Source organism: Pyxicephalus adspersus, chromosome 7, assembly GCF_032062135.1.
Source record: "Pyxicephalus adspersus chromosome 7, UCB_Pads_2.0, whole genome shotgun sequence".
Taxonomy (NCBI): Eukaryota; Metazoa; Chordata; class Amphibia; order Anura; family Pyxicephalidae; genus Pyxicephalus; species Pyxicephalus adspersus.
The window spans coordinates 13,181,429-13,207,395 of NC_092864.1; the positions used below are offsets into that span (position 1 = coordinate 13,181,429).

Below are 25,967 nucleotides of genomic sequence, written 5' to 3' on the forward strand. Positions count from 1 at the left end.
ATCACTAGTCATGTGGTACTCTGTATACCAAATCGTTTCTCTTTTAGACTGCAGAGTGAGAGGATTCTTCTTTGGATGCCCACATTGATGACTGGTAAAGTGGACATGTTCCATAAAGAAAGGAAACATTTTAGAAATGAAGACTGACCTTTATAGTGAGAATGAAAAGGATCGAGGCAGACAAGCTGTGGAAAGTAGAGCTTAGAAATGCCACATGGTGGAGACTCAGGAATGCAGCTCTGTCCTTCAGGTAATGATCCCACTGTTCATCAGCCAGGCTACCCCGACTAAGGTACACGACCACAGTACACACTGACAATACAGTCATCAGCCACTGGATGTAGTTCCAGAAGTGAGTGAAGTACTGTCGCCCCTCCTTCCTTATACCCAAACACTCAGAGAGGACAAAGTACACCACAAACATCATCAGGAAGACCTGTGAAGAAAAATAAAATAAAATCCTCAGCTAAAGGATAATCATAAAAATCACTATAACAACCAATCAGAATTCATTATTCAGTGTTCTTAATTTGGTAAACCGAAGTTTAAGATGTTGGTATATCCACATACTTCCCAACCAGCTTAAAAAAATTCTGAGGAAACTACTGTAACGTACCATCATGACCAGAAGAAGATGGGGTCCACTACTCAGACGCAATAATGGAAAGGCGCGGATGTCAGCAGATGGGAGAGTTCTGCCTGGCATGGGGAACTCTAGAAGAAGCATCACTGAGGAGTAAAGATCAACCCCGGGACTGTACAACGAAAACTCAACAAACAGTGCCCTTGTCCTGCAGAAACACAACACGCTGATTACAAAGATGTCCTACCAACATACAATAATTCTTAAAGGTAATGTGTTGAAATCAGAAAAAAATGTGAGTTTGGGTAACAAGGACCAGAGCGTGATGGCCTTGTGAGGTGTTCCTGGTATGCAGCAGTTGGTTAAAACCAAAAGCAATCCAAGGAAAGATAACTAGTGAACTGGTGAAAGGGGCATGGGTACCCAAAGCTCATTAATGTGCAAGGGTGGGGGTCTAGTCTATCTGGTCCTATACCACAGAGGAACAGCAGTAGCACCAATTGCTAAAAAAGCTGAATCCTGACCATGAGAGAAAGAAGTCAGAACACATAGTGCATTGCAGCATGCTACATATGGGGCTGTGTAGCTGCAAACCAGCCCGTGCTGAGCCCTGTCTACTGCCAAAAGTGCCTACAATGGGAACTTAAAGAGGAACTAAACTTAAAAATGCCTAAAACAAAAAAAAAATTCACTTACCTTCAATGCCGCAGCGCAGTTGATTGGTCCGGAGGTGTCTTCTATCGGGTCCCGCGTCATCCTGGCACCGGCCGCCATCTCCGCCTCTTCTTCCTATGTCACCCGACCCAGGCACGCGTTTGGGTAGGTGGGTTGGAAAAAAAACTTGCCGATCTTACTGCCCATTTGTGAGATCAGCAATTTTTTTTTCTCACGAAAAGGCTCCTTCTGCACATGCCCAAGATGCTTAGGAATGCAAAGTAGGAGCACCCAAGAGCCTCCCGCGATGCGTGACGTAGGTATCCCGGGAGGCTTTGAGCTCCCATTTATTCTTGATTACCTAGGCGAATAAAGGGGTGGTGCTGCAGCCTTTTTTCTTTTACTAACTTTTTTTTTTTTTTTTTTTTAAAAAGGTGTTGCAATTAAAAAAAAAAAAAAACTAAACAAACAGAATTTTTACTTAACATTTAAGAGGGTTGTCTACCCTCTTATGTAAAGTGAAGTTTTTGAGTTTAGTTTAGGTAGGCTTTAAGCATTAGAATCGAATCAAGGAGTGGTGGATAAAGGTGGCCTACTATTATGAATCATAACTGTTTTTTTTTAGAATGTGTGGATGGCTGTGGCTGTGTATGTTCTTTATCTGGAAAATAAATGGCAGCAGGATGCACAGGATGGGAGGAAAGTGAGCCAGTGGAAGCATTGTGACTTCATGCATCTGCTGCTAATGTCTTGGCGCCAGATAACACAAGACACCTTCAAAGCTCATCATTATTATTTATTAACAAGTATTTATATAGCATGGACATATTACTAAGCTTCACAAAGTCCAATGTTATTATCACTAGCTGTCCCTCAAAGGAGCTCACAATCTAATGTCCCTACCATAGTCATATGTTTTTAATACAGTCTAAGGTCAATTTTGGGGGAACCAATTAACCTCACTGCAAATTTTTGGAATGTGGGAAGAAACCGGAGTAGCCGGGGTAAACCCACGATAACATGGGGAGAACCTGCAAACTCCATGGAGATAATGGCCAAGATTCGAACTGGGACCCAGCGCTGCAAAGGCCAGAATTCTAATCTCTGAGACACCCTCCAGCGCCAGTGTCATGCCGGAGGTCATGTGGCGTCAATTAATGTTTTGGCTAAGTTTAGTATTTATATGGCAGTTTTGGCACTGCAATGTCTGATGTATACACAGCAAGGGAAGTTTGTGGTTTATTACGGGGAATGTTTTAATCATCATCCTGAATTGTTCACAGGGACCAAAGAATACTACTTACAGGTTATTAATCCAATTATGTTGCTGAAGTTTCTCTATGATTGCCTCGTTCTCTTCCAAACTAGCTCCCAGTTGCTGATTATACCCGGAACTGTCATAGAAGGACAGGTAGCCCCAGTACCAGGCCCTAAGGAATGGAACAAAAACAAGACATTTTATTCACTATTGATTTTATATATGATTATTACCTTAAAAATACCATTAACCTACCCTGTATTATCAGGTGGAGAATGCAACCAATTCTGGGAAATGGTGAAGGAGTTGCTTAGCCAACCGACATCATAGCCTGCATCATCAAATGCCATGATCTCCTCTGGACAAATCCCATGTGTGCATGCTGCAGGGAGGAACATTAGAAATATGCTTTAAACATATTAAGTCTTTCTCAGATTTTATCTTTCAATTATTAATAAGTTTATTGTACTGATAAAGGTATATATACATTGACAGGACACTTTAAAGGTCTCTTGCACTACCCCCCCCAGCAGTGTACCTGTCAGACATTTTTTAAGCCAGGTGGGTGGAAGCTGTAGGTAGGTGACAGCCTGTGTATTGTGTCCCAACCTTTCAGTGACCAGTCAAAAACAGTCCGGTGGTTACTGAAAAGTGCCAGGTGGTGCGCCCATCTAAAAGGCACTGGTGATAACACTGCCCATGTAGAAGCGACATGGATGATGTGGTTGGATCTGATAGCTCTGAACTTGGAAGTGTTAAGAGCTGAGTGTTTCCGGGTTTTTTACTTCTAGGTGAAATCAGGAAAAGAATGTTTTTGTATCTTTGCTCTCTATCCTTATAATGACAATGGACATCCTGGACTGCTGGAAAGCACAGATGAGTGGCGGTGCTAATTCTGCTGGAGCTGCTCAATTCAATTTTATTATAAAAACACCTAAGTTGTCTCTTCTAAACTCAAGAAAACCATGGCTGCACGAGTTTATGTGTGGTCAGATATGGCAGAAAAGGTATAATGCTGCACTATACAAAGCTTTAGTAGGATGTTTTAGTTGAAGGCCAGTTTTGAGTACCAGTTCACAGAAGCAGATATTGTGGAATTGAAAGGTTACAAAGAAAGTGAATTTAAGAAGAAGGAGTGGAAGAAAAAACTCAGATATGTGGAACAGTGAACTGGATGTATTTACAATTGAGAAAAAGTGATCAGAGAGATAAGTACTCCATGTATAACTATAAAAATTAGTTAAATATAGAAAGTTTAATGGGAAGCTGTTCACTTAAAGGTCCCTTTAGTACATACGAAGCACTCTTTGTCAATGGAAGTGTGTCCTCCACAAAAGAAATGTTGTTTACTGTTAGAGCTGGGAAATGATGGAAAAGTCTTTTACTGGAGGTACTCCTAAATCAGTAGATTGTTTAATAAAAAAGGGCTGGATGGGTTTCTGAAAGCACAAAATAAAAACAGCTGCTAATATTTAAAGGACAAAAGAAACATTGTGAAATGTAATGCAGCAAGTATCCAACCGCCTTTGGGGATCTGTAAGAGCAAGCACAAAATGTTATAAGTGGCTTTTGCTTTTTTTTATTGATCAACTGTAGGCTTTTGGTTCTATGGGTGAAGGGTTTCTTTTTGTTTTAGGGCTGAACACAAGCCTTAATGACCCATGGGAGATTCACAAGGAGGGATGGTTTTCGGGTAGGGCAAACATAGCAATTCTACAGGGCCCCTGTTGACAGAATTGTAGGGAGCTGGAATGCTGAGCAGTCCATTATTATTAATACTATTACTATTAATATTATTATTATTAATAATAATAATAAAAAAAATAGGTTTTAAAAAGCGACAACAACACAGCGCTGTACATTAAAAAGGGTTTGCAAAGGACAAACAGATACAGACAGTGACACAGGAGAAGGAGAGGACCCTGCCCAGAAGAGCTTACAATCTGTTTACGAGGGCATTTTGTCTAAAACTTTCCCTAATCTATGTAAAATATCTACCATGCAGAACATACTAGTAACAAGAAAAGGACATGTACAGGTCACAGCAACCAATTCACGAATCAATTATCTTGTGGAACAAGACAAAGGAATGGTATAAAACAAGAGAAAAGTTACCGCACCTTTCTTCAGTCGAATCTGACGTAAACGAGCAGATCCCAGTAAGTTGCTGTAGCTTCCCTTCTGTATGTTGCCCAGATATGGCAGCAAGACATCAGATGTCCATGCCCAAAAATCCTCAGATCTGTAAATGTATAAAAAAATTAATGTGCTGATTCAGGATAACACACAGTAGCAATTCAATGGTCAATAAAGCACCAAGAAGTCAGCCACTTAACTCTAAATATTAGGCTGCCTTTACAAGTACTTTATGCCCTTCCTTTCACTAGAGCATATACTTACTTTTTCCTTTACTCTCATTTACTCTGTTCAGTTACCAGGAGGGAGCAAAACACCCAGTATTTCCAGGTATAAATAAGCATGTGAAATAATAAACTCTTGATTATTGGGTCAACACTGTCACAAAACGAAGGGGAGTTAATCCCCATACATGTTAAGTTCCAACTGCATTGATGGTGGGCAAAGGAAGGGTGAATCTGCTCTGCTGGGAAGTGGGCATAAAGTACACATTGCTTTGCCATGCATTGTCCCAAGGAAGTTTATATAATTCTTATACAAGTTACCATCACTATTCATATTGAAATAATTTAGTTGATTAATAATGTCTAAGAATTACCTCCTAATTTGCAGGAATCTCTGGCTCGCCAGCTCTTGTCTGACTGAGCGCTGCAGTAGGTAAGTGCTGGAGTTCACAGAAGCATCTCCATAGTTGGTCAGAAGGACTACCAGAAAGAAGAGCATGTACACCACCAGGTTCTGTAAGGAGTAAAATATGTATTAGTTACTAGACAGTGAATTCTCCAAATTATTTAATGTTTAGAGTGTAAACAGGAAACATATCTGGTTACCTTAAGCATCCTGTGCAGCAGTTTCACCTTGCGCGCCTCCTCTCGGGCTTGAAAAAGTGCAAATCCCTGCGGGGGCCGAACTTTCGTGATTCTTTCAGAGACCTGCTCCACAAGGGGGCACTCCACTAATGTATCTTCCTCCTCGGGGTGCAGACGCTTTACCACCAATGCAAAGTACAGGGCTTCAGACAACACCTGTCATAAATTCAGAATATTATGTTATGATGGGGGAATACCGAAAAGGATTTTGTCTGCAGTAACCAACAAGACCATCTGGTAAGAGCTAACTGCAATACTGAAAATCTTAGTTGCCTGTCTGTCATACTGGTGCATTGGGTATAAAACTTTGTTACCCAGAAGACGTATTGCTATAATGGTTGTCCAGTTGTTTTACTGACACTCATGTTCTGCGAGATTGATTTAGGTCTGTAAAATAGAAGGCCTCTTGCCGTACAACCAGCATGATTCAGAAGAAAAGCAAAGATGAATTAATATTTCAATATTCCCAATTAATCCACTAACATAAAAACAAGTAATATTAAAAACAAAGCTTTAAAATGTTGTTTATCTCTCACCTTCAAAGGCTCCAGTGCAAAGAAAGAGAAGAGAAAGCTGAATATTCCAGATATTAACCACATGAGGCCAATGCTGGAGGTGAAGCCGACCCCAATCCACACTGATACCCCGAAACAGCAGAGCAGGAGAAAGCAGCTGAGGACATGAGCTACCCGGGTACACCAAGATGGTAACATGGTTCCACGTCTCTGGAAGGCATCTGTAATAACTGTAGAAGAAGGGTGTCTTATGATGATGGCATCAGTTTGAAATACTTGTATGATCATTCAGAATTAATTCACAAATGCAGTTCAATTTTTTATCTGCACCTGACTTGATTTTCATTCCCATTGACTTATATTTCTTTTTGTTCCGAACAAAAGCGTAAAGAAGAAGTAAACTGAAAAACACCGAAAAGTAAAAAAAATCCTCTTACCTTCAATCCCGCAGCGCAGTCAACCGGCCTGGATGTGTCTTCCATCGAGTCCTGCGTCATCCCGGCATCTGTCTCCGAGCCTGCACGGCGGGGGCCCCCATCTTTCCCTGATCTTCAGGGTTCTTCTTTCAACTGTTCGGACGGTACGTGTGAGTGTGGTTGCGTGATCTACACTTTAATGCAAACCGGTGCCCTGGGTTGTCCTTTACTGTCCGGATATAAGGTGATCACACCAATAGGTGTAAACGCTTGACGACGAAGATGCGCAGAAGAAGCACCCAAGAGCCTCCTGGGATGCGTGACGTAGGTACCCCGGGAGGCTTTGCACTCCCATTCATTCGCCTAGGCGATCGAGAATTAGGGGGTGGTGCTGCACCCTTTTCTTATTAAAAAAAAAAGAGTGTGGCACTTAAAAAACAAACAAACAGAATTTTTACTTTGCATAAAACGGTTGTCTACCCTTTTATGTAAAGTGAAAATACTGAGTTTAGGTACGCTTTAACATAAAATATTTATTTCTAATGAACCATCATTGCATACAGGCAATGCACTGGACTCTTAAATGTGCTACATTTACTATTGGACTGCTGTGCTCTATTGATAGGTAGCAACTAGGTGACAGCATGGGTCTTAGTTTTAAATTGCATTGAAATGTATATTGATATGAGTATGGATAGGGATTTAAATGGCCCTTGGACATATAGTACATAGGTCAGTTACAATTTTGATGTGTTGAAAGGCCCTTCCATGAAGCGATTTAATGAACCAGTGGGAATAAAGACTTGCAATATCTCTTAGATTGTAAGCTCTTCTGGGCAGGGTCCTCTCCTCCTCTTGTGTCACTGTATGCATCTGTCATTTGCAACCACTATAATGTATTACTCTGTGTAATATGTTGGCACTATAATATTCCTATTGAATAATAATAATATAAGGAGCAGCAGAACAACAATGATGTTGTAGACCTGCATTTGTAATACGTAAATAGGGTTGCCCCAATGTACATATAGAGTAACTATATATTATAAATGGATAATGACCTATACAGTAAACAAAATATCAGCATATTATTATAGGGGTTGCAAATGACACACAGACAGTGACACAGGAGGAGGGGTGGACCCTGCCCCGAAGAGCTTCAAAGTGATACAGTTTTCAGCTTACCTAAAATTAATGGGAATTTCCTTTGTATTTTAAATTAGTAATTACCTGTCCTGTTTGACTTGATGGATTTGCTGACTTCTCTGGGAGGTCCAGTTAAGGTTTGACCTTTTTCATTTAATTTATCCAGCATTATGGTTTCTGTTTTATCCGCAAAAGGGTTTGATCTGTCAAAGAAATCAGCAATGTGAGTGGAAAATGAAATGGCTCTTCTTTTCATATAAGACATGTACTGCTTTATAAGATACACCAATCATTAATAGAAAAGAGGACACAGTATATTGTAAATGTAGTGTATGTTATCAGCTGTATGGCTTCACATGTGTACTCACAGGTCTGACAAGAGATCTGTCTCAGTCCGGGAGATCCTCCGAAGTTCATGGGGGAGAGACATGCTGCTGGCTCCATCTTTACAAAACACAAGAGATGAATGGTTACAAATTAGCCCTACTAACTATCAGCTCCTTCTAGTTGTCAGCTGAATATTACACTTAGCTGGTTTTTTAATGAACTAATCAGACTTGAGGTTACCTAAAGCTAAACTTGTGTAGCAAAGGAAATATAATTTTTGTCTGTTGACAGCCTATGATTGTGCAGACAGGAGACCAAGTGGAGCATTATAACTATTGGGTGGTACGAGGGTTAAGGCACACCTGTACTTCACCCATGGAGGGCAAAGCAGCAAGATCCCATAGACCCCCCGATTTCTGTATTTATTATTGACCAAACTAAATCTATTCTGAGCATACTGGAGTATTCATCACCAGTGTTGTGATGTTTATATAAACATGGTAATGTCATCTCCTCATTATTATTGTTAAACAGGATTTATATAGAGCCAACATATTATGCAGCGCTGTACAATAAATAGGGGTTGCAAATGACAGACACATACAGACAGTGACACAGGAGGAGGAGAGGACCCTGCCCCGAAGAGCTTACAATCTAGGAGGTGGGGGAAGTAACACACAATAGGAGGGGAGATATGTAGCATTGGGAAGTAGTGAGGGTTCAGGAGTCAGAAGAAGACGGGTAGGCAAGTTTTAAATAATAGGTTTGAGTTTTCTTTTAAATGAGCAGAAAGTAGGTGCAAGCGGAATAGGACAAGCAGACCATTCCAGAGAGTCGTGGCAGTTCTAGAAACGTTATGGAGCCCTGTGTGTTAGTAGGTCATAGGAGAGCTAAGAGAGCGGCTGGGGGGGTATTTTTTTTATCAGGTCAGAAAAGTAAGTGGGACAATAACTGTGTAGGGATTTGAAGGCAAAGCAGGAGCTTGAATTTGATTCTAAGGTTAAATGGAAGCCAATGGAGAGAACTACAAAGAGATCCAGCAGAAGAGGAGCGGAGGGAAGGATGGATGAGTCTGGCTGCAGCATTCATAATAGTTTGTAGAGGAGAGAGTCGGGTTACTGGAATACCAGCGAGGAGGAGGTTACAGTAGTCCAGACGAGAGGTGATAAGAGCGTGTACAAGGAGTTTGGTGGTCTCAGGGGACAGGTAGGGGCGGATTTTGGAGATGTTGCATAGATGAAAATGACAGGACCTGGAAATGTTCTGAATATGGAGGGAAAATGAGAGGGCAGAATCAAAGGTGACACCAAGACAACGTGCCTGAGGGGAGGGAGGAATAACAGAAGATTTAGAGTGTGTGGTGGTGGGGTGGGGGGTATGATGAGTTCGGTTTTATCCCAACTGAGTTTCAGGAATCGGTTGGTCATCCATGATAAAATGGCTGACAGGCAGCATGAAACCTTATCTGAGGGAGACAGGTCAAGGGTGGACAGATAGATTTGAGTGTCATCAGCATACAGATGGTACTGTAAACTAATGGAGGAGGAAATGAGACTACCAAGAGAGGAGGTGTACAGAGAGAAGAGAACCGGTGCATGATATCCCTTCCATCCTTGTATGCTAACCTGATGCTAAGAAATGACGTGGCATTGATGGTGGAAGTCCAAGAACCACATTGTCCTCCTCACTGGGATGGGAGCTGCCATCGAAGCCAAGTTGATTACTACTGCGGTGCTTCTCCAGCTTTTGGATGCTGTTCCCCATGATGGTCGGGTCACTTAGTAGATCTGGCCAGCTAAGCATACCATCATTGGCACTCCACTGAATGAAACTGTAATGACACAAACAGAAATCTTAACCACAGTTACTAATAATGTAGACAAAAAGGGCAAATGATGAAATCCAAGGAATAGCTAAACAAAGTCATGCACTCACCCCTTCGTGTCATCCACAATTATTTCTGTTTTGGTCTGGTCAGAAAATCCCTATGAAGAAAAATCATCATCACATCATGACATCAAACAAACTTTACAAAGTGTTAACATTTGTGATCACACCATCGCAATTTTAAAAATAACATACCATGGATGTATTTATTCACATTCATTTTATTGGCTTTTCTGTTGATTACTGTTTTAAATGTTAATAATTATGGACACATTGTATGCCATAGGTTTATACATTAATCAATGTAGTTTTCCTGTTAAAAGTAAAAGTTGGTACCTTTCAGGTTATATTAGAGTATATATGGGTACATTTTATTGAATTGTCACATTTAACTGTAGTAATAAATCAAATATGTTGGACAGGAAAGTATATAAAGTATAGGTATCGTATAAAGCGAAAGTAAAGTGTAATAATGTTTTGAGGGCTCTCTGGGAAAGATGTGACATCCTCACCTCATGTATCCCAGTATATGTCATAAAGGAACTCTCCATCATCATATTGTCCAGGTAGTTATCGATTTCCAGGGAGTTCTGATCAAAGAAGTTAAGGGATGGCCTGACACAGGTCTGTGGGAGGACAGGATATCAATATAGACAATGCTGGAATATTTACGGATGACATGATTAAAAGTTACCTTTGCTGATAGACCTCACCTTGCTGCGAGCTCGCCTAAACAGAAAAAGGATGAGCAGGTAGATGGGATAGACTAAAACGCTGGTGACCAGTCCTACAGCCACTGAGTCCACATTGAGAGGAACCAGATGAGACACCGCTCCATCCCTAAAAGAGAGAAAAAAAATGGTTTTGTATTTAGTACTGAGAAAAGGGGTTGTGGAATGATTTTGTATTAGAACTAACAAAGAGTCATCTATCATAACAGAGGAATAAAGCAATAATTATTTAAGCTTGCATCTGAAAATCTAGTGTGCTCGATTAGTAGTGTTGGTTAAATATCTCACTTTTTGATTCGACGGCTATTCGATCAAATAGGATGATTATGTCCGGGTTATCGAACATCGAATTTGAACACCATTAAAGTAAATGGAGGGAAAATTCTGGTTATTTTTCGTGTACAGCTTCTACAGCCTCCAAATTCATTTTAAAAGACATGTCAGGACTCGCACAGCTCTGCACAACACTGTACAAGGCAAGAAAAAAATCAGGAATGCGTACTGAACTCGTTTGACCTTTCAATGGAGATTCTCCACTGAGAGGTCATATGAGTTCAGTATGCCTGCAGTGACAGCTGATTGGAGGCACATGCCCTGCATCCACGTGCCTCCAATCAGCTGGGACCGCAGGTTCCCACGGTCCCTGGGCTGTACTTGACAATAATAAGTACAGCCCAGGGACTGTGGCAACCTTATTTCAGGTGAGTTACTGTGAAAAAAGGTAAGTATTAGGTAAGTACACACAAATCACATAGATTTATTAAAGAAGAAATTTCACAATAAAGTCTAGACTCATTATTTGCATTTATATTTTAACCTTTCATGGAACCAGTAAGGGGTAATATGTACCCCTGTACTTATTCCCCATGATTGGACATCTGGGAGTCACCTTGTTAAAGGGGGCTTCTGGAGTGCCAAATTCATGCTGTCAAATCCTGGTCCAGGATTAAATGGGCATTAAACCCTTGCAGTGCAAGGATATCCCAATACAAGGAAAGGATTTGTTTTATGAACCTATCGTTAGGCTTTATAGAAACACTGGTTCAGGTTCATGATTCAAGGTTTTGAAGCCACTTTTTCAATAAGTCAAGTTGCATTTTCAGCAAGGCTAAGAATGCACACGCCAATAATTATAAATTTAAAAATATGAACTGTTGTTTTTCTCCCAAAGCATGTAGTATATGGAAACGGAGGCACACTTACCCATGATTCCGATCACCCACAACGCCATACCACACCGCATTGGCACACAGGAAGAGGAAGATAAGGACCGCACAGCAGGTGGCTCTCTGGACGCGAGTGAAACGACTACGTGGAGGGCGATCCCACATAGACAGCCAGACGTGTTTCTCAGAAATACCTCTTTGGAGTTCCGCCATGAAAATTCGAGAGAATCTCTTCAGCTCTGTCTCACCTTAACAAGCAGAATTATGAACAAGTTAGTGTGTATCCATTAAAAGTAACAGCCATATAATGGTAATATGAAGAAGAGCACTCACTGGCAGCAAAGATTTCCTTCTCCACCCGTCGGCCACCTTCCTCCTGACCAACAGACAGCCAATCATTGACTAAGAAGAAGAAGTTCTTGCTGCTCTGCAGGTCACGAATGATGACGTGCTGGACATACCAAGATGGACTGAGCCCTAAGACCATAACAACAATAAAAATGATAAGAGGAATAAAGGCTGAGGAAGGGGCAGACAAAAAACAAAGAGAAGGTAGGTAAAGGTAAACAGGATATGTGATTGACTTTCACCTTTGTTATCATGCCAGAGGCGAATCTTCCACACATTCCCCAGGCTCTTATCCGTGGCAATCTGGAAGATATCCACGCTGTTTCTATGGAAGGTATTTTCACCATCCAAATGTCGATGGCCACTTTTATTTTCCACTCCATATAAGCTGATTCCCACATGGGCTGTAGTGCCTGAAAACAGAGAATAAGGACAGACTAAGTATAAAAGTAGTCATATAGAATATCACATCAGGGTGTTGTCAGACCCACTGACTGGGAAATCCTGGGACAAAACAGGTTGTTAGGTTAGAGGAGTAATATAATTTCTCCATAAGAGCCTTGTTGGCTAAGAGGTGTCTTCAGCAGTGTCCTAAAAAGTAGGGTAATGCAATTAGACAGCCTAGGTCCCCTAGCCCTTGCCTATCATGTTGCCAAGCCCTCTCTGCGTTTGAGTCCTAATGTTGAACTTGTCTGGGGGTCCCAATGGGCCGGTGGGTAAGTGGGAGCCATTTAGGAATACAAAAACACTGCAGCTGAAGGGTAAAACCAGACCCAAGTCATGCATTTGTGGAGAAGGTTCCACCAGGCTGGCTGCAGTTACTGGAGGTCACCAGGCTGTCTAGAAATTCTTGTGGTGGGGATTAAAAACAGGGTGGAAAAAATACGGATCTGTTTCCATGTGTTGTACCTCACTTGGTGGATGCGGGAGACATTTTGCAGGCTATCAACAAGGGGGCAACGCTTCACTTATCTGGCCATAGAGGTTTGTCCTGATATTTACTTGTTTTATTTTTATGTCCAAAAAATGTCAGCCCATTGTAAGGCTTGATGAAGGATGACCTACCAACTATAAAAGCTCTGGGCCGATAAATGACACTCTGTTTGAGCGGCTTGAGAAGGACAAGTACTCCTGAAATATTTTGTTTTCCTTTATTCTGACACTACCTCACTTCCATGACAGTTTGAGTGACACGGAGCTCAGGAAGATGGTCTTACAGCCTGACATTTGAAACCATGTACAGACGTCAGATTTCTGACACTGGAAATTATCTTTCAGGATGGTTTTTAGTGACAGGAAAACAAATTAGCACTGTACACACATCTCTGATATGTTCTATAGAAAAGGAAGGGGGAAGGACGAGCCAATGGCACCCTGCTGCATCCTTTAACAGGAATGTACCGTGGTCGTCCCCACTCGGTTGTTCATTCATCCGCCATGATGCATTGATGAATGACAACAGGGGACTGTTGCTAAATGGGTTGTGATGGTCTTTTGCAACAATAATCTAGCTTGTGTACATTTATTCAGGCTGGGTTCTACCATTCCATGTGTGTTGGAATACAAGGGACCTGCACATTTTTGGCCTGCAAAAAAAAAAACATTGGAGAAGCTGTTCATATGTGATGACATGCCCTAAATTGCTAAACTGTAAACAAGTAAATAATAAGAAAATCAAATTATCTCTAAGCGATAAGTTTACACTGTCATAACAACTCAAGTGTGAAGACAAAAAAACTGCCGACAGGTTCAACTTTTCTATGAGAACTAGTCTGGGGAAAACAGCAGTGGATGTATCTATAGCAAATGCCCAAGAAATCCATCTTTTACTCTCACTCACCTGATCCTCGCCCCCAGCCTGTCTTTACCAGGACCTCATATTTATAAACTCCAGCCTTTCCGCAGAACGGTATGACCCCAGCCTTGCTAACATCCAGAAGGTCTAGTTTGTGGACGATAATGGTGGCTACAGAGTAGGTGGCAAAGCAGACGGCACAGGTCAGAAGAACGATGTAATTAATTCCAGGTGGTGGAGGCTGAGGAAAAAGGCACAAGTATTATAAAACATTTTTTTTGGGCTTAGAATATGCTTACAGCGTAAAAATAGGTTTACCGTTTATATATGACTGTATTTCTGCAATCATTATACAGTGCTGGCCCTTTTGTTTTGCCTCCTACAGACACATGCCTATCGTGCTCAGAGCTGGAATTTATACAGAGTATGATTCACTATTATCTAGACCACATGTGGAGTTGTATAAGGAAAATTATATGTGTACATTAGTTATTTTCATCACATAAAATAATCTGGTATTGTATCCAGGTGGATTTATTCTGTAAACCTCCTAGATTGTAAAGCTCTTCAGGGCAGGGTCTTCTCCTCCTCCTTTGTTACTGTCTGTCATTTGCAACCCCTATTTAATGTACAGTGCTGCGTAATATGTTGGTGCTATATAAATCCGTTTAATATTAATAATAATAGTAATAATAATAAACTGTTTTTATTTTAATGAATAAAGTTGTATTAATCATGTCTGGGACGTGTTGATTGTAAGGTGGCCGGAGCTCTAATATGTGTCAGTGTTACACCAATATGAAGAACAGAGGATTCATTACCAGATGAGTCTCAGTCTTTACTTACAGGGTATATAAAGTTGACGGAGTGGGGTGGAACGAAGAGGCTGGCACCAAAAGCAGTGAGATGCTGTGTCAGGCAGACGGCTTGGTCAGAACGTGTGTCCTCCAAGGGTACGACTCCCTCGGTCTTCCATTTCATCTCATTACCATCAAAATACTGACACAGGGAGGTGTACAGACCCACCGTCACATCCACAGATGACCACATGTAATGGTTGGTGATGTTTAGGTAGTAGTGCCTGGTCAGGTTTCCTTCCCTAGAAGAAATAAAAACACAACTGTAATTCACAAGGAACAAAACAAGATTACATTGTAATGAATAATGATGAAGTTTTTTTTTTTTTTTGTTAAATATATATATTTTGTTAAATATGTATTTAGGAAGACTCTTCTGACAGGCCCATGTTAAAAGCAGAAATCATAATATCCTTGTAGATTCCATAAATTACACCTTAACATTCTTGTTTTGGGGCACTCAAGTCATCCAGGATGCAAGACTTGCTTCTGCAAACCTGACTTTCCACCACCATTGCACTCTACTTTCTGCCTCAGTGGAGATTGTGATGGCAGGGAGTGTGCAAAGTTACAAGGTCGAAGTTAAAACCTACCTACTGAGTGCAACCATGTTCAATGTGAACCTATATTTTGCCAATGCAAAGCAAGCCAACTGGTCCACAATAATGGTGGCCCCACCAGTTGCACAATGGTTGGAACTGGTGGGGGCGCCATTAAAGTTGACCTGTTAGCTGGTTCTGCAATGGCAAAATATAGGTTCATATTGAACTTTTGCTCTTTCACTGCTCCATTCAGCCACTAAAATAAAAAAAAAAGCAATGGCCCTGTGCAAGGTCTAAAAAATCTTTTGCTAAACACAGCTGAGGTTGTCGGTGATCTTAAGAGCTGAGCTGATCTGTAACATCTTGTAAGACTTTAATGACCAAGACAAACTCTGCAGTTGGTTCTTTTTTTCCCCCTTGCTTTGTCTGGGATTAATACATAGTGAGGATTTTATTCAGTAACTGACACCTCGCTGCCTAATAATATTTTGAGACAAACATCTGTCCTAACTGCATTTATTAAAATAATGTACCTGTTCTGACTTACATACAAATTCAACTTAAGAACAAACCTACAGTCCCTATCTCGTATGTAACCCGGGGACTACCTGTATTATGGTCCCTTTTTCCTCAAGTACTCAGTATTTCTCTAAGCACCCAGGGAAATCGGATGCATTTTCATCGGCAGGCTGCCTTTAGCACTCTGATTACAAAGTTTTTATGATCTCTTTTTTTTATTTTACAATCTTACGTGCCCATAATCCACAGCATTCAGAGGAAATATTTCACACCCATAGGTCAGGAAAATGACTTTATCTCTGCTTGTCTAATACAATTCTAATAGTCTCTGCACCCTATTCCCTACCATAAAGCGTCTCCTCTATTCCGCTCCTATTTATAGCTCCTGCAGCACCACCCACAGGGACAATTAGATAACTGCAGTGCAGCCAATATTCTGGATGTAACTCTTAATATCTGGGAAAAAACAAAAACTTTGCCATGCGCTTCATTTTAACAGGAACACAAAAAGTCTACTAAACACCAGGCTTGCTTCGGAGACATGTTTCCAGATATATTTTATTACAAATTCCTTTAAAAACAAGATCAATTTTGGAAATATTATTTATGTTACCTTCCAAGACAGCATATCTTCTACGTGACTAACAAATGGTAGAATTATTTGGCTGCAGTTATATATTATATGACCTATGCCTACATAGGGATGGGACTGTACTTAAGTGGAACTGTGGCCAAACTTTTTCATTTAGCTGTGAACATAGTGCAGAAGGTTTAGCACTTCTGTCAAGTTTTTATTGCTGTTGTTGTCCCCATGGGAAGACCTTCATGTTCTGTACTAATAACATCCAACTCAATGAAAACAGTAAAACCTGATAGATGCTTCATCATTAAAAAAATACTGCCTAAAGTTACTTTGTAAAACTGAACTGGCAAAACAAAAAATAAAGTAATGCCTATAACAAGTACAACATCTACTATATATTGCCATGCCTGGATTCTGTCTTTAGAATTAACCTGTTTAACATTAGAATCTGATTTACCTTTAGAAACTGTATTTTTAATGTAAAATTAGTTGAAACTAAAAATAACAAACCTATATGACCAAGAAAAAGCAACCCAAAAATCATTACAACTGATGTGGTTTAGGTGGGCTAGATTGCCCCAAGTTAAATTCATAATTTTTCCAATTGGATTCGGTCTGGGCCATGTATGCCCACAATGTAATCATGTCAGCTATTCTCTTACGTGGGAGCGATGAAGAATGTGTACAGCTTATGGTCATCTCCGTTTATAGCATCCAATGTGATCTGCTTCATGGCGCTGTAATTGTACTGGTTTGGATGGTCAGATTCGTGGAGATAGGCTGAGATGTACGGCTCCTGTTCCATGTGGGAATACCACTCTGGGTAAGAAGACACAGAAAATAACTTTCAGCATTGGAGGTTAAAATAAAAGAAGCCAACAAACACCTTCAAAGAAAAGACATATTAGGCTTATTTAAAGCGGAAGCAAACTCAAAATGAAAATAATCACACTTACCTTCAATCCCGCAGATCAGTCTGTCCGTCGGGGGGTTTCTTTGGTCGGGAGGGTCCCGCGTCGCCCCAGTATCCCTCTTCGCCGCGTGCCGCCATCTTCTCCTCTCTTGTTCAGGGTTCTTCTTCCTATGTCACCGGATCTCGCACTGTGCAGGCACGAGATCGAGTGATATATATTGGAAAAAAATTTGCTGATCTCACTGCGTATGTGTGAAATCGGCAATTTTTTTCCTATTGATGAAAGGGCTCCTTCTGCGCATGGCTGAGATGCTCGGGCATGCACAGAAGGAACAGCCAAGAGCCTTCCGAGATGCGTGATGTAGGTATCCTGGGAGGTTCTTCGCTCCTATTCATTCTTAATCACCTAGGTAATTGAGAATAAAAGGGGCATTGATTTTAAAAAAAAAAAAACAACTTAAAAAAACACAAACAAACAACATTTTTACTTTGAATAAAAAGGATTGTCTACCCTTGTAAACTACAAATTCTAAGTTTGGGTACACTTTACTAAAACTGCAAAACAAACAATCAGATTTCTTTTTTCAGACGTAAAAGCACTACAAGTTTATATCTGATACTATTTAAAAATATTTCCCTGTAAAAGAAGAGGACTAGCATTTATTTTCCCCACCAACCCCTATCTTCAATAGCCAAAGAATCACCATGAGGTCTGGCAGCATACCATGGTGCATTCATAGGCCTGATGTGCTTCAAAGTGGGCAAATAAAAAAGATCAGGGTATTTTGAACTGCTGTAGTAATATAAGTATCTACAGAGGGCAATAGACTACCTGATTTTATCTATATATGAAACACTGACTTACGACAGACTTACGTTTTAGCAAGAAGTTGCCTTAAATAACAGTAAATATGTACTCACCATCCTGAACTTTATAGGTAATTTGAATGTGAAGACCTGCGTTCTCATTACTGCTTTCTGCTTCAATGTCCACCTTCACAGAACGCCGGCTCTCAATCGTAGCCACACCTGCTGTGATATTGCCAACGCCGGTGTTATTGGCGACGCTAACTGTGATGGCCTTTTCAGAATCCAGGCTCTCCACTGGGATCTGACTGCCATTACTGGTCTGGAACTCCATTGACGCTACCTTGGTCGAGACGGTGTAGTTGCTGATGAAGCCAAAGGGGTAAGGATTGGAGTCCACTTGGATCATGACCTGGATAATGTCCGTTAAGTCTGGAAAGGTGCTATTAAAACCCTGAGGAATAAAGAACTGGCAGCCTGTTCGGTTACTGTAACAGAGCAAGTTAAGTGGATCTGAGCGTTTGCCTCTGGCTAGAATTTCTCCTCCTTGTAAAGTCAATGGCTCCTCGTTCAGCACTCTGGACTTCATCATGATCCTCATGAGGTCAGAGGACAGATTATAGGCTTCAGAGGCTACTGTGACATTGTTCAGGCCACCACACAGCTTCCCTTCATTGTTGACTGAAGACTTGGTATTGACAAGGTGGATGACGTCTCCTGCAACAGAACACAAACGTCATTAACATTATGGCCAAATCATAAATTCATCAGTTTAGGCTTTTTTATTTAGTTTTTCTTGAAACAATGGAAATATTTCAGTTTATTTAGAACTTTGGAATTCTTTAGTGCTGGGTGACTTTTTTTGGATGTAATAAAGGAAAAGGCAGGCTTCAGACAGACCCTAAGGTAATATAGAGAATTTAAGACCAAGCCACAACAACCACATGGTCTTCAAAGAAGGAACCAAAGTGAGTATACTGTAATTATAGATCTCTTTTAGCGTGATATTTTAAAAAGACCCTGTTGCGAATTAGAAATATGAAGATAAAACACAAAAAAATGTGTTTGAATGATTTGCAATAAGCCTTTAAACTTGCTAGGAAATATGAGCACTCTCGGAAGAGTAATCCCCTAGCACGTTACAGCCCTCTATCCTTTTGGTAGTGTCTAATAACTGACTGTGCTAACCCAGCAACTCTGCCCTTACCCTTACCTCCCCTACAAAACCTTTTATGAAGATATCATGGGAAAGAAGGGGAATCACAGAGTGTCATTTGAGTGATTGCTTGCAGTCTGTTGTGGTTGATGCTTTCATATCTAGGATGATGGCACCCAGCACTTTTATGGATCTTGGATGTATGCACAAGAGGAGCTTTCCCAGGTAAACAACTTGCAAAAAAAATACATTATTGTAACTTTTATAGATATGCAAATTTCAACATTTTATCCACTTCTAAGGGCTAATTTTCCACCACTTTCTTTGACTGTTGACCTTTGCAGATAACCAGGGTATACGACTGTCACAGGAAAAACAGATGTTGGTAGTGATTGGCAGTGAGACCTAACCCTCCTCAATACTGTCAAATAGGCAAGATGGCAGCTTACATAATTAGATCTTTGGGGACAGCTTGGAGCAGAGTTTTTGTTCCCTTCTTTTGCACCTGCTAGTTTAAGAAAAGTTTGTGTGTGGCAGTGATTTCCGTAACTACTGAAACAACAAAAGATTGAAACAGAGTTCTCGGTAACACGTTGAAGTCAGTTTAAGGAGCTCCTCTGAGTTATATTTCCATAGGAAATTGCAGCAAAGATTAGGCACCTAATACCCTCAAAGTTACTCTATATAGAAGGGGGAACCAAGAAACGTCAATAACTAAGCAGAGGAATAATCCTAGCCTGGAGCACTTTACAATCTCCCAGAAATAAGGTAATACTCTGGCAAAAATTGTGGGCATGCATACCCAGCAAAACCCCATCTCCGACCCATATTATATGATGCCTTACCATTGTCTGCTTTCATACTCTATATATCAGAGGTAGGAAAACTCCGGCCTTTAGGCCAGATACGGCCTAGCCAGTATTCCACTACTCGGCCTAACGCCCCCCCTAGTTATTTATTGTTGAATACAGCCTTATTGAATTGTTGCATTATCACGAGTTCCCGCGATATCATCCAGTTCTTGCACAGTAACCCCAATTACTATGCCTAAAGAGCAGAAGCAATGCGCAGCTACCAGTCTCCGGAAGGTTGACCTCGAACGTCGTACTGTCGGACTATTTTTCGCCCAATGCGGCAACAAAGCCCTGTGTTTAGTGTGCAGCGACACCAACAGCACTTTTAAGCGGTCGAATCTCAAGGGGCATTTCGATGCCAAACTCGTGCACACAAACAGAGACTTTTATTGACTTCTACTGTCAGCTGCCACATGCTCAGTTTCATGTTGTTAGTCCGTGCCAACCGTGTGATTGCAATGTTTGGCAGCATTTATTCGTGCGAGCAGCTGTTCTCCAAGATGAAGTTTTTGTAAGAACAAGCTGCACTCTCAGCTCACTGACAATCACCTTAATGGCATTCTGTTGGTGAACTCTTCATCATTACAACCTGATATTGTATCTCTCTCTAAGAGCATGCAACATCATGTTTCCCATTCATCGTACTGTATTTTTAAATAAAAAACCTTTCCTTGGACACCCTATTTCTTCTGGCCTAGTCTTGACCTCCTGAAATGGCCTAGTAGTCCAAAAAGTTTGCCGACCCCTGCTCTATAGGGTGAAGACATGAGTAGAAAGAAACATCAGATTGAAGTACTGTGGGCCACACATACAGTAGTAGAACAGCTTTGCACCATAGCTTAAGACAGGGGATGCCTTATGGCTGGATTGCCTTCCAAATGTACCACACAATTCTACCATAGAAGCAAACAGCTTACTGACAGCAAGATCTGTACAGGTGGGTTTGCTAATTATGTGATATTTAGGGTTCTCGACATTCATGCAGGTCCTATGTTGCCCATTATTTCAAACCCAGTCATATAAGATGATGGTCACCCTAAATTTATCAAGCGCCTGTGCCATGACTGTATGCCAGTAAATACCTTGCCACAATTAAGACACAATCATGCTAACTGGGCCCCAGTTAGATCCAAGAAGATCCAAGGATACATAACTAAAGCACTGTGTATTACATAATCCCTATGTTTTTTTTACTGTTGTCCCTTTTTGTTCATTCTTTTCTCCATCTTATTGCTTGTGATCTATTATGACTAGTGCTAGTATTCAAATTCAGGTTGTCCTTATATTTGACCCGAAAATGGTTGTTTGAATTCGGGTAGACCTGACCCGAAAAAAAACGAGATTCAACAGTAAAAATTTGGATTAAAAAATGTGTTTTAAAAAATAAATTAAATGTTAAATTAATTTATTGAGTCTTTGTGTTTTTTTTTAAACTAATTTATCTAATTTTTTTATTTTATCCACTGCAAGAAAAAAGTAACAAATGTATCATATTACTGTGCGTGTTTACAGTGTAAGAGATACTTGCTGGCCAGCATCTTCTCAATGATTGCAGCAGAGTCTGCAATCATTGAGAAGAGTGTGCGATGATTGAGAAAAGTGTGCAATCCCCAGGGCACTACAGGTTGATCAACCTGTAGTGCCCAGGGGATCGTAGTGGAACAGCGGAGTTCATCTGCAGTTCAGGTCCCCCAGTCACATGACCGTGGGAACTTTGCGGTCACAGCTGTGACTGCAGGAGATCCCCGGGCACTGGAGGTTGAATGGGGTCAAGTTTCCCCATTCATTATATCCAGTGCCCTGTATTCTTGAATAGAGAAAATCTATCTGAGAACACATACTACTAGTACAGTACGGCAACAGCAATCAGGATCGCTGTTGCAGTCCTGTAGTATGTGTTCCTGGATAGAGTTTCTCTATTCAAGAACACACAAAATTAGTAAAGGGCTGCAATAGCAATCTGATTGCTCTTGCAGTCCTTAATAGTCCCTAAAAATAACCCGAATTCTCCCACCATTGACTTCATTGGTGTTTGAATTCGGCATTCGATCACCCGAACAAAATCTCACTATTCGATCAAATACCTGTCGAATCGAATAGTGAGATATTCGACCAAGACTAATTATGACTTCATTAAGCCGATTCTTTTCCATATGGACTGGCTCAAATGTAGACTGAACACTATTGGTCTGTGTTAGATGACAACAGTGGCCAAAGTGTGCAAGTAAAATGGCTTCTATTTTATATGTAGGTAGCACATAACAGGGTCACAGCTCCAGAGCACCTTTAGGATGCATTTGTTATCTCAATACAAAAGTGCATGAATAAGGATGAGAATCGCTAGGAATTATTTTAATGAAATCTACAGATTTAAAAGAACAGCCTATTATATTATATAATAACAATTTACAGCTAGTGCAGACTGGGTATAGATGTACTTTAAAGTGAGTGGCTGCTGTGCATCAGAGCAGATGGGTCTTATTTCACTATAATTAATGAGACTCATTCAATCTCACTCAGAGACAACATTGTGAAGATATTGAAGGCTGACCTCTAACAAGCTGGTAGGGGCGGAAAACAGAAGCTTATTTTTTGCATGGCTGAGCCTAATCTCCATGGCTAGATCAGAGTCTGGCTGTGGAATATACAGCGAAATGTCTGGCAAATGAAGACAGATTTCTTGTATATCTCTGGAAGGTCTGTGCAGTCCTAGTTCCATAAATCTTTCCCCTGCAGGAGCCCAGAGAGGGCTCATAATTCATTGGGAATGTTTCTGTGTGTCAGCATTCTGGTTCCAACCCAGTGACATTATTAAAAGCTCTTATCTCTCTGCATTCCTCCACTGTCATTAGCACGCTTCAATAGCTGCCCCGAGAAAACTTTGCATTACCATCTTCTCGTATTTATTGCCAGTTGTGAGGTCTATAAAATATTTCCTGTGGAGACAGACAACAATTGTATTTTTGTTTTAAAAATCTCACGGATTTAAAGGAGAATTCTATCCAGAATTCAATGGAACCAGTTACTTTAATAACTGCAGCACCTGAAGGTCGGCACCCCTAAGTTCTTATAATCCTCCTGTGAGGTCCAGGAATACCCATCATCCTACTTTGTCTATCTGAACCAGAAACAGAGCTGGTTCAGATAGAAAAAGTTATGTGACACTATTTTTGATGTCACATTCCTTCACATGATATTTATTGGTATTGGTGTTCCCAGTGATCAGCAACATGCACTGCCTCAAACACTCTGTAGAAAGATCAGAAGCACAGTACACACTTGCAATAATTTACAATCTATTCCAACAACAAATGGCTGCACAAGGCATAAATGAGCACTGTACATACAGCACCGCTTTGCTCTATGGAGTGGGGAGAGCGATGGAGCGGCACCCAGCTGTGCTCTCTCCCCTTCACTTGCATTACGATCAGTCATCGTCTATCGCCCTTGGATCTGCCTGGACGGTGGCTCAGACAATGGACTGCGAGCACTGAACACACGCAAGGTTCTCGTCCGATATCAGCCCTGAGCCAATTATCGGTCAATAACCATTGCAGGTGTGCACGTACTCTTAGCTCTGAATCGTGGCTATCACGTACAGCCAGTGGCATCAGTACTATTGCCAGTTGGGACCTTAGAGAACCGATGAGACCAGTCGGTTCCTAAAAACAAATGTTGACATTGACAAATCCACCTTCTCATTTAATAAGGCATCTAAGAGTTTAAACAGAAGATTTCTTAGAACATTCTTACCTGTGATATTTAGAATATTATCTGCGATGGTGGTAGGAGTCATCATTCCTTGAGTGGTCTCATTCTGAAGGATGGACATCATGGCTTCCAGTTTGCTTAGAGTTTTCCGCTGACAAGATGCACATGCAAGCTCTTTACTGGCCATCTAGGATCATAATAGGAAATCACATGACTTCATGTTGTTGGCAAAGCAGCAATCAAAGAACAGCCAACTACTCTGGCTACCAACCAATCACATCATTCACCTGCCTATATGTGAAGGTGTCTTCAGTTTAATTCTAGCAAATTTAGTCTTTACTTGGACTGCTATCCCATATTCATTCCATATGCTGTATTCTATAATTCTTTTAGTTAAAGGTTCAGTCCAAACCAACGTCTTATTGCAGTTTCTTACCTGTGGTGGCAAGAGTTTTTGGGGGGGATCTCACAGTTGTAGGGTACTAGACGTAAAAGAAGCCATAGACAATGTCAGGCTACTAAACTTGTTCTGCAGTATACCTTTTCCTACAGATCTCTCATAATTCAAGTTTACTCCTTTTATAAAAGGCCAACATGCATTGTAATTACAGAAAGTGTTGGTCTCCACTGGACAACTAGCTTTTCTTACCGTACACTGTGCCAGTGCTGCAGCTATCTGCCGTATGTCATCCACAGTGTTGACTTTCAGGGATATAAGAACATCTGTGATTTGTTTGCGTACAAATCCCAAGTTTTGCTTGCTGATTTCTTCTTTGTTAAGACCTCGCTCATACTAATGTAAAAAAGAAATATTATTGGCCAATTGTACTTTATACATCAGACAGACTGGAAAATGATTTCATCTTAAGCAGCATATAAGTCTGTACCTCATTTAGAACGGTTATGAGAGCCAAGGAATATTCAGCAACATGCTGGGGGTCTCCCTGTTTTAACAAACCCTGCAGGGTGCCTTCTGTTAGGTTGTGTAACCAGTGGCCAAGACTTTGGAAGCCCTCTGGAAACATAGGCATGGAAATACCCACAGAACTGGGGAAAAAACAGAAAAAAGGGTCAAGTGGCATGAACATCCATAAAAGACTCAGATGTATTTCATTGTAGGGAAAAGACCAAAAAGACAAGAACGATGGGATGAGAAGCAAAGGGAGGTGAGGAGATAACAGGGACATACCAATGGAGGTAAAGGAAAAGGAAGAGAGAGAAAATATGATAGGAAAAGGAACCAATAAAGAACATGTGATAGAAGTTATGGCAAGGAACAGAAGAATTTATGGCAAAGAAGAAAGGGAGGAAAAGAAGTAAAAGGCAGGAGAACAGACAGATAACAAGGGGACATTAGGATAGTAAAGGGAAAAACTAACTAAAGAACAAAAGCAGAAAAGATAGGAAAGGAGGGGACAGAAGGTAAAACAATAGGATGTGAAGGCAAGCAAAAGAGAAATGGAATGGAAGTGAAGGCAAAAGAAAAGCAAAGGATTGGAAGAAGGAGGAAAGGGAAACAAAGGGAGGTAAGAAAAGCAGAAAAGAGAAATAAAATAAAGGCTGGAAGTGGACAAAAGGGGGATGGCAGAAAACTAAAATGGAAAAAAGAATCAAAAAGTACAGGGATGTAAATGGAAGAAATTGATAGATAGATAGATAGATAGATAGATAGATAGATAGATAGATAGATAGATAGATAGATAGATAGATAGACTCTTCTCTTCACAATAACTTACTGGTTTAAGGCAACAGCGATTGCTCCCTGCTGGTCCTGTACCATTATGGAAAGCTCCACCATGAAGTTGGTTTCATTGTAGCCAACAGGTAGGAAAGTGCTGTGTTCTGACCGGCTGCCCTTGTACACCCAGAAGTCATCACAGTGACCGCCCCGACAGCGTTTGGCTCTCAGAATAAATACTAAGGCCACCTCATCTTCTGTATCTCTCCAACCTATAAAGGTAAAAGAATCAATGATTTTTCACCTGCCTGTGCTAAGGAGTACAATATAGTTTCAAGGAAAACATGCAGTGAACTGTGTGATTATTTTCATGTGTTTTTTTATTCTGTCCTCTACTTAAAAAGTCACTAGGGTTCATTTTGTAAAAAATAAATATATTATTTTATAGGTATGTGGACACTGGTCCAACATACATACATGAGCTTTTTGGACATCCCAATTCAAAACCATGGCCAT

General features: G+C 40.7%; 1 protein-coding gene across 1 annotated transcript in view; it reads right to left on the reverse strand.

Moving 5' to 3' along the window:
- The window catches only part of PKD1 (polycystin 1, transient receptor potential channel interacting), a 113,111-nt gene that overhangs the window by 10,236 nt on the left and 76,908 nt on the right, over positions 1–25,967 (reverse strand). The window contains 25 exon segments of the mRNA XM_072416999.1: positions 149–436; positions 617–791; positions 2,542–2,667; positions 2,751–2,877; positions 4,616–4,737; positions 5,230–5,369; positions 5,462–5,656; positions 6,037–6,245; positions 7,662–7,780; positions 7,946–8,021; positions 9,530–9,735; positions 9,840–9,889; positions 10,304–10,417; positions 10,505–10,631; positions 11,726–11,936; positions 12,022–12,165; positions 12,279–12,449; positions 13,877–14,072; positions 14,678–14,930; positions 16,995–17,151; positions 18,167–18,769; positions 23,816–23,960; positions 24,423–24,566; positions 24,661–24,820; positions 25,510–25,723. Coding sequence (XP_072273100.1) covers positions 149–436; positions 617–791; positions 2,542–2,667; positions 2,751–2,877; positions 4,616–4,737; positions 5,230–5,369; positions 5,462–5,656; positions 6,037–6,245; positions 7,662–7,780; positions 7,946–8,021; positions 9,530–9,735; positions 9,840–9,889; positions 10,304–10,417; positions 10,505–10,631; positions 11,726–11,936; positions 12,022–12,165; positions 12,279–12,449; positions 13,877–14,072; positions 14,678–14,930; positions 16,995–17,151; positions 18,167–18,769; positions 23,816–23,960; positions 24,423–24,566; positions 24,661–24,820; positions 25,510–25,723 — 4,472 coding nt within the window.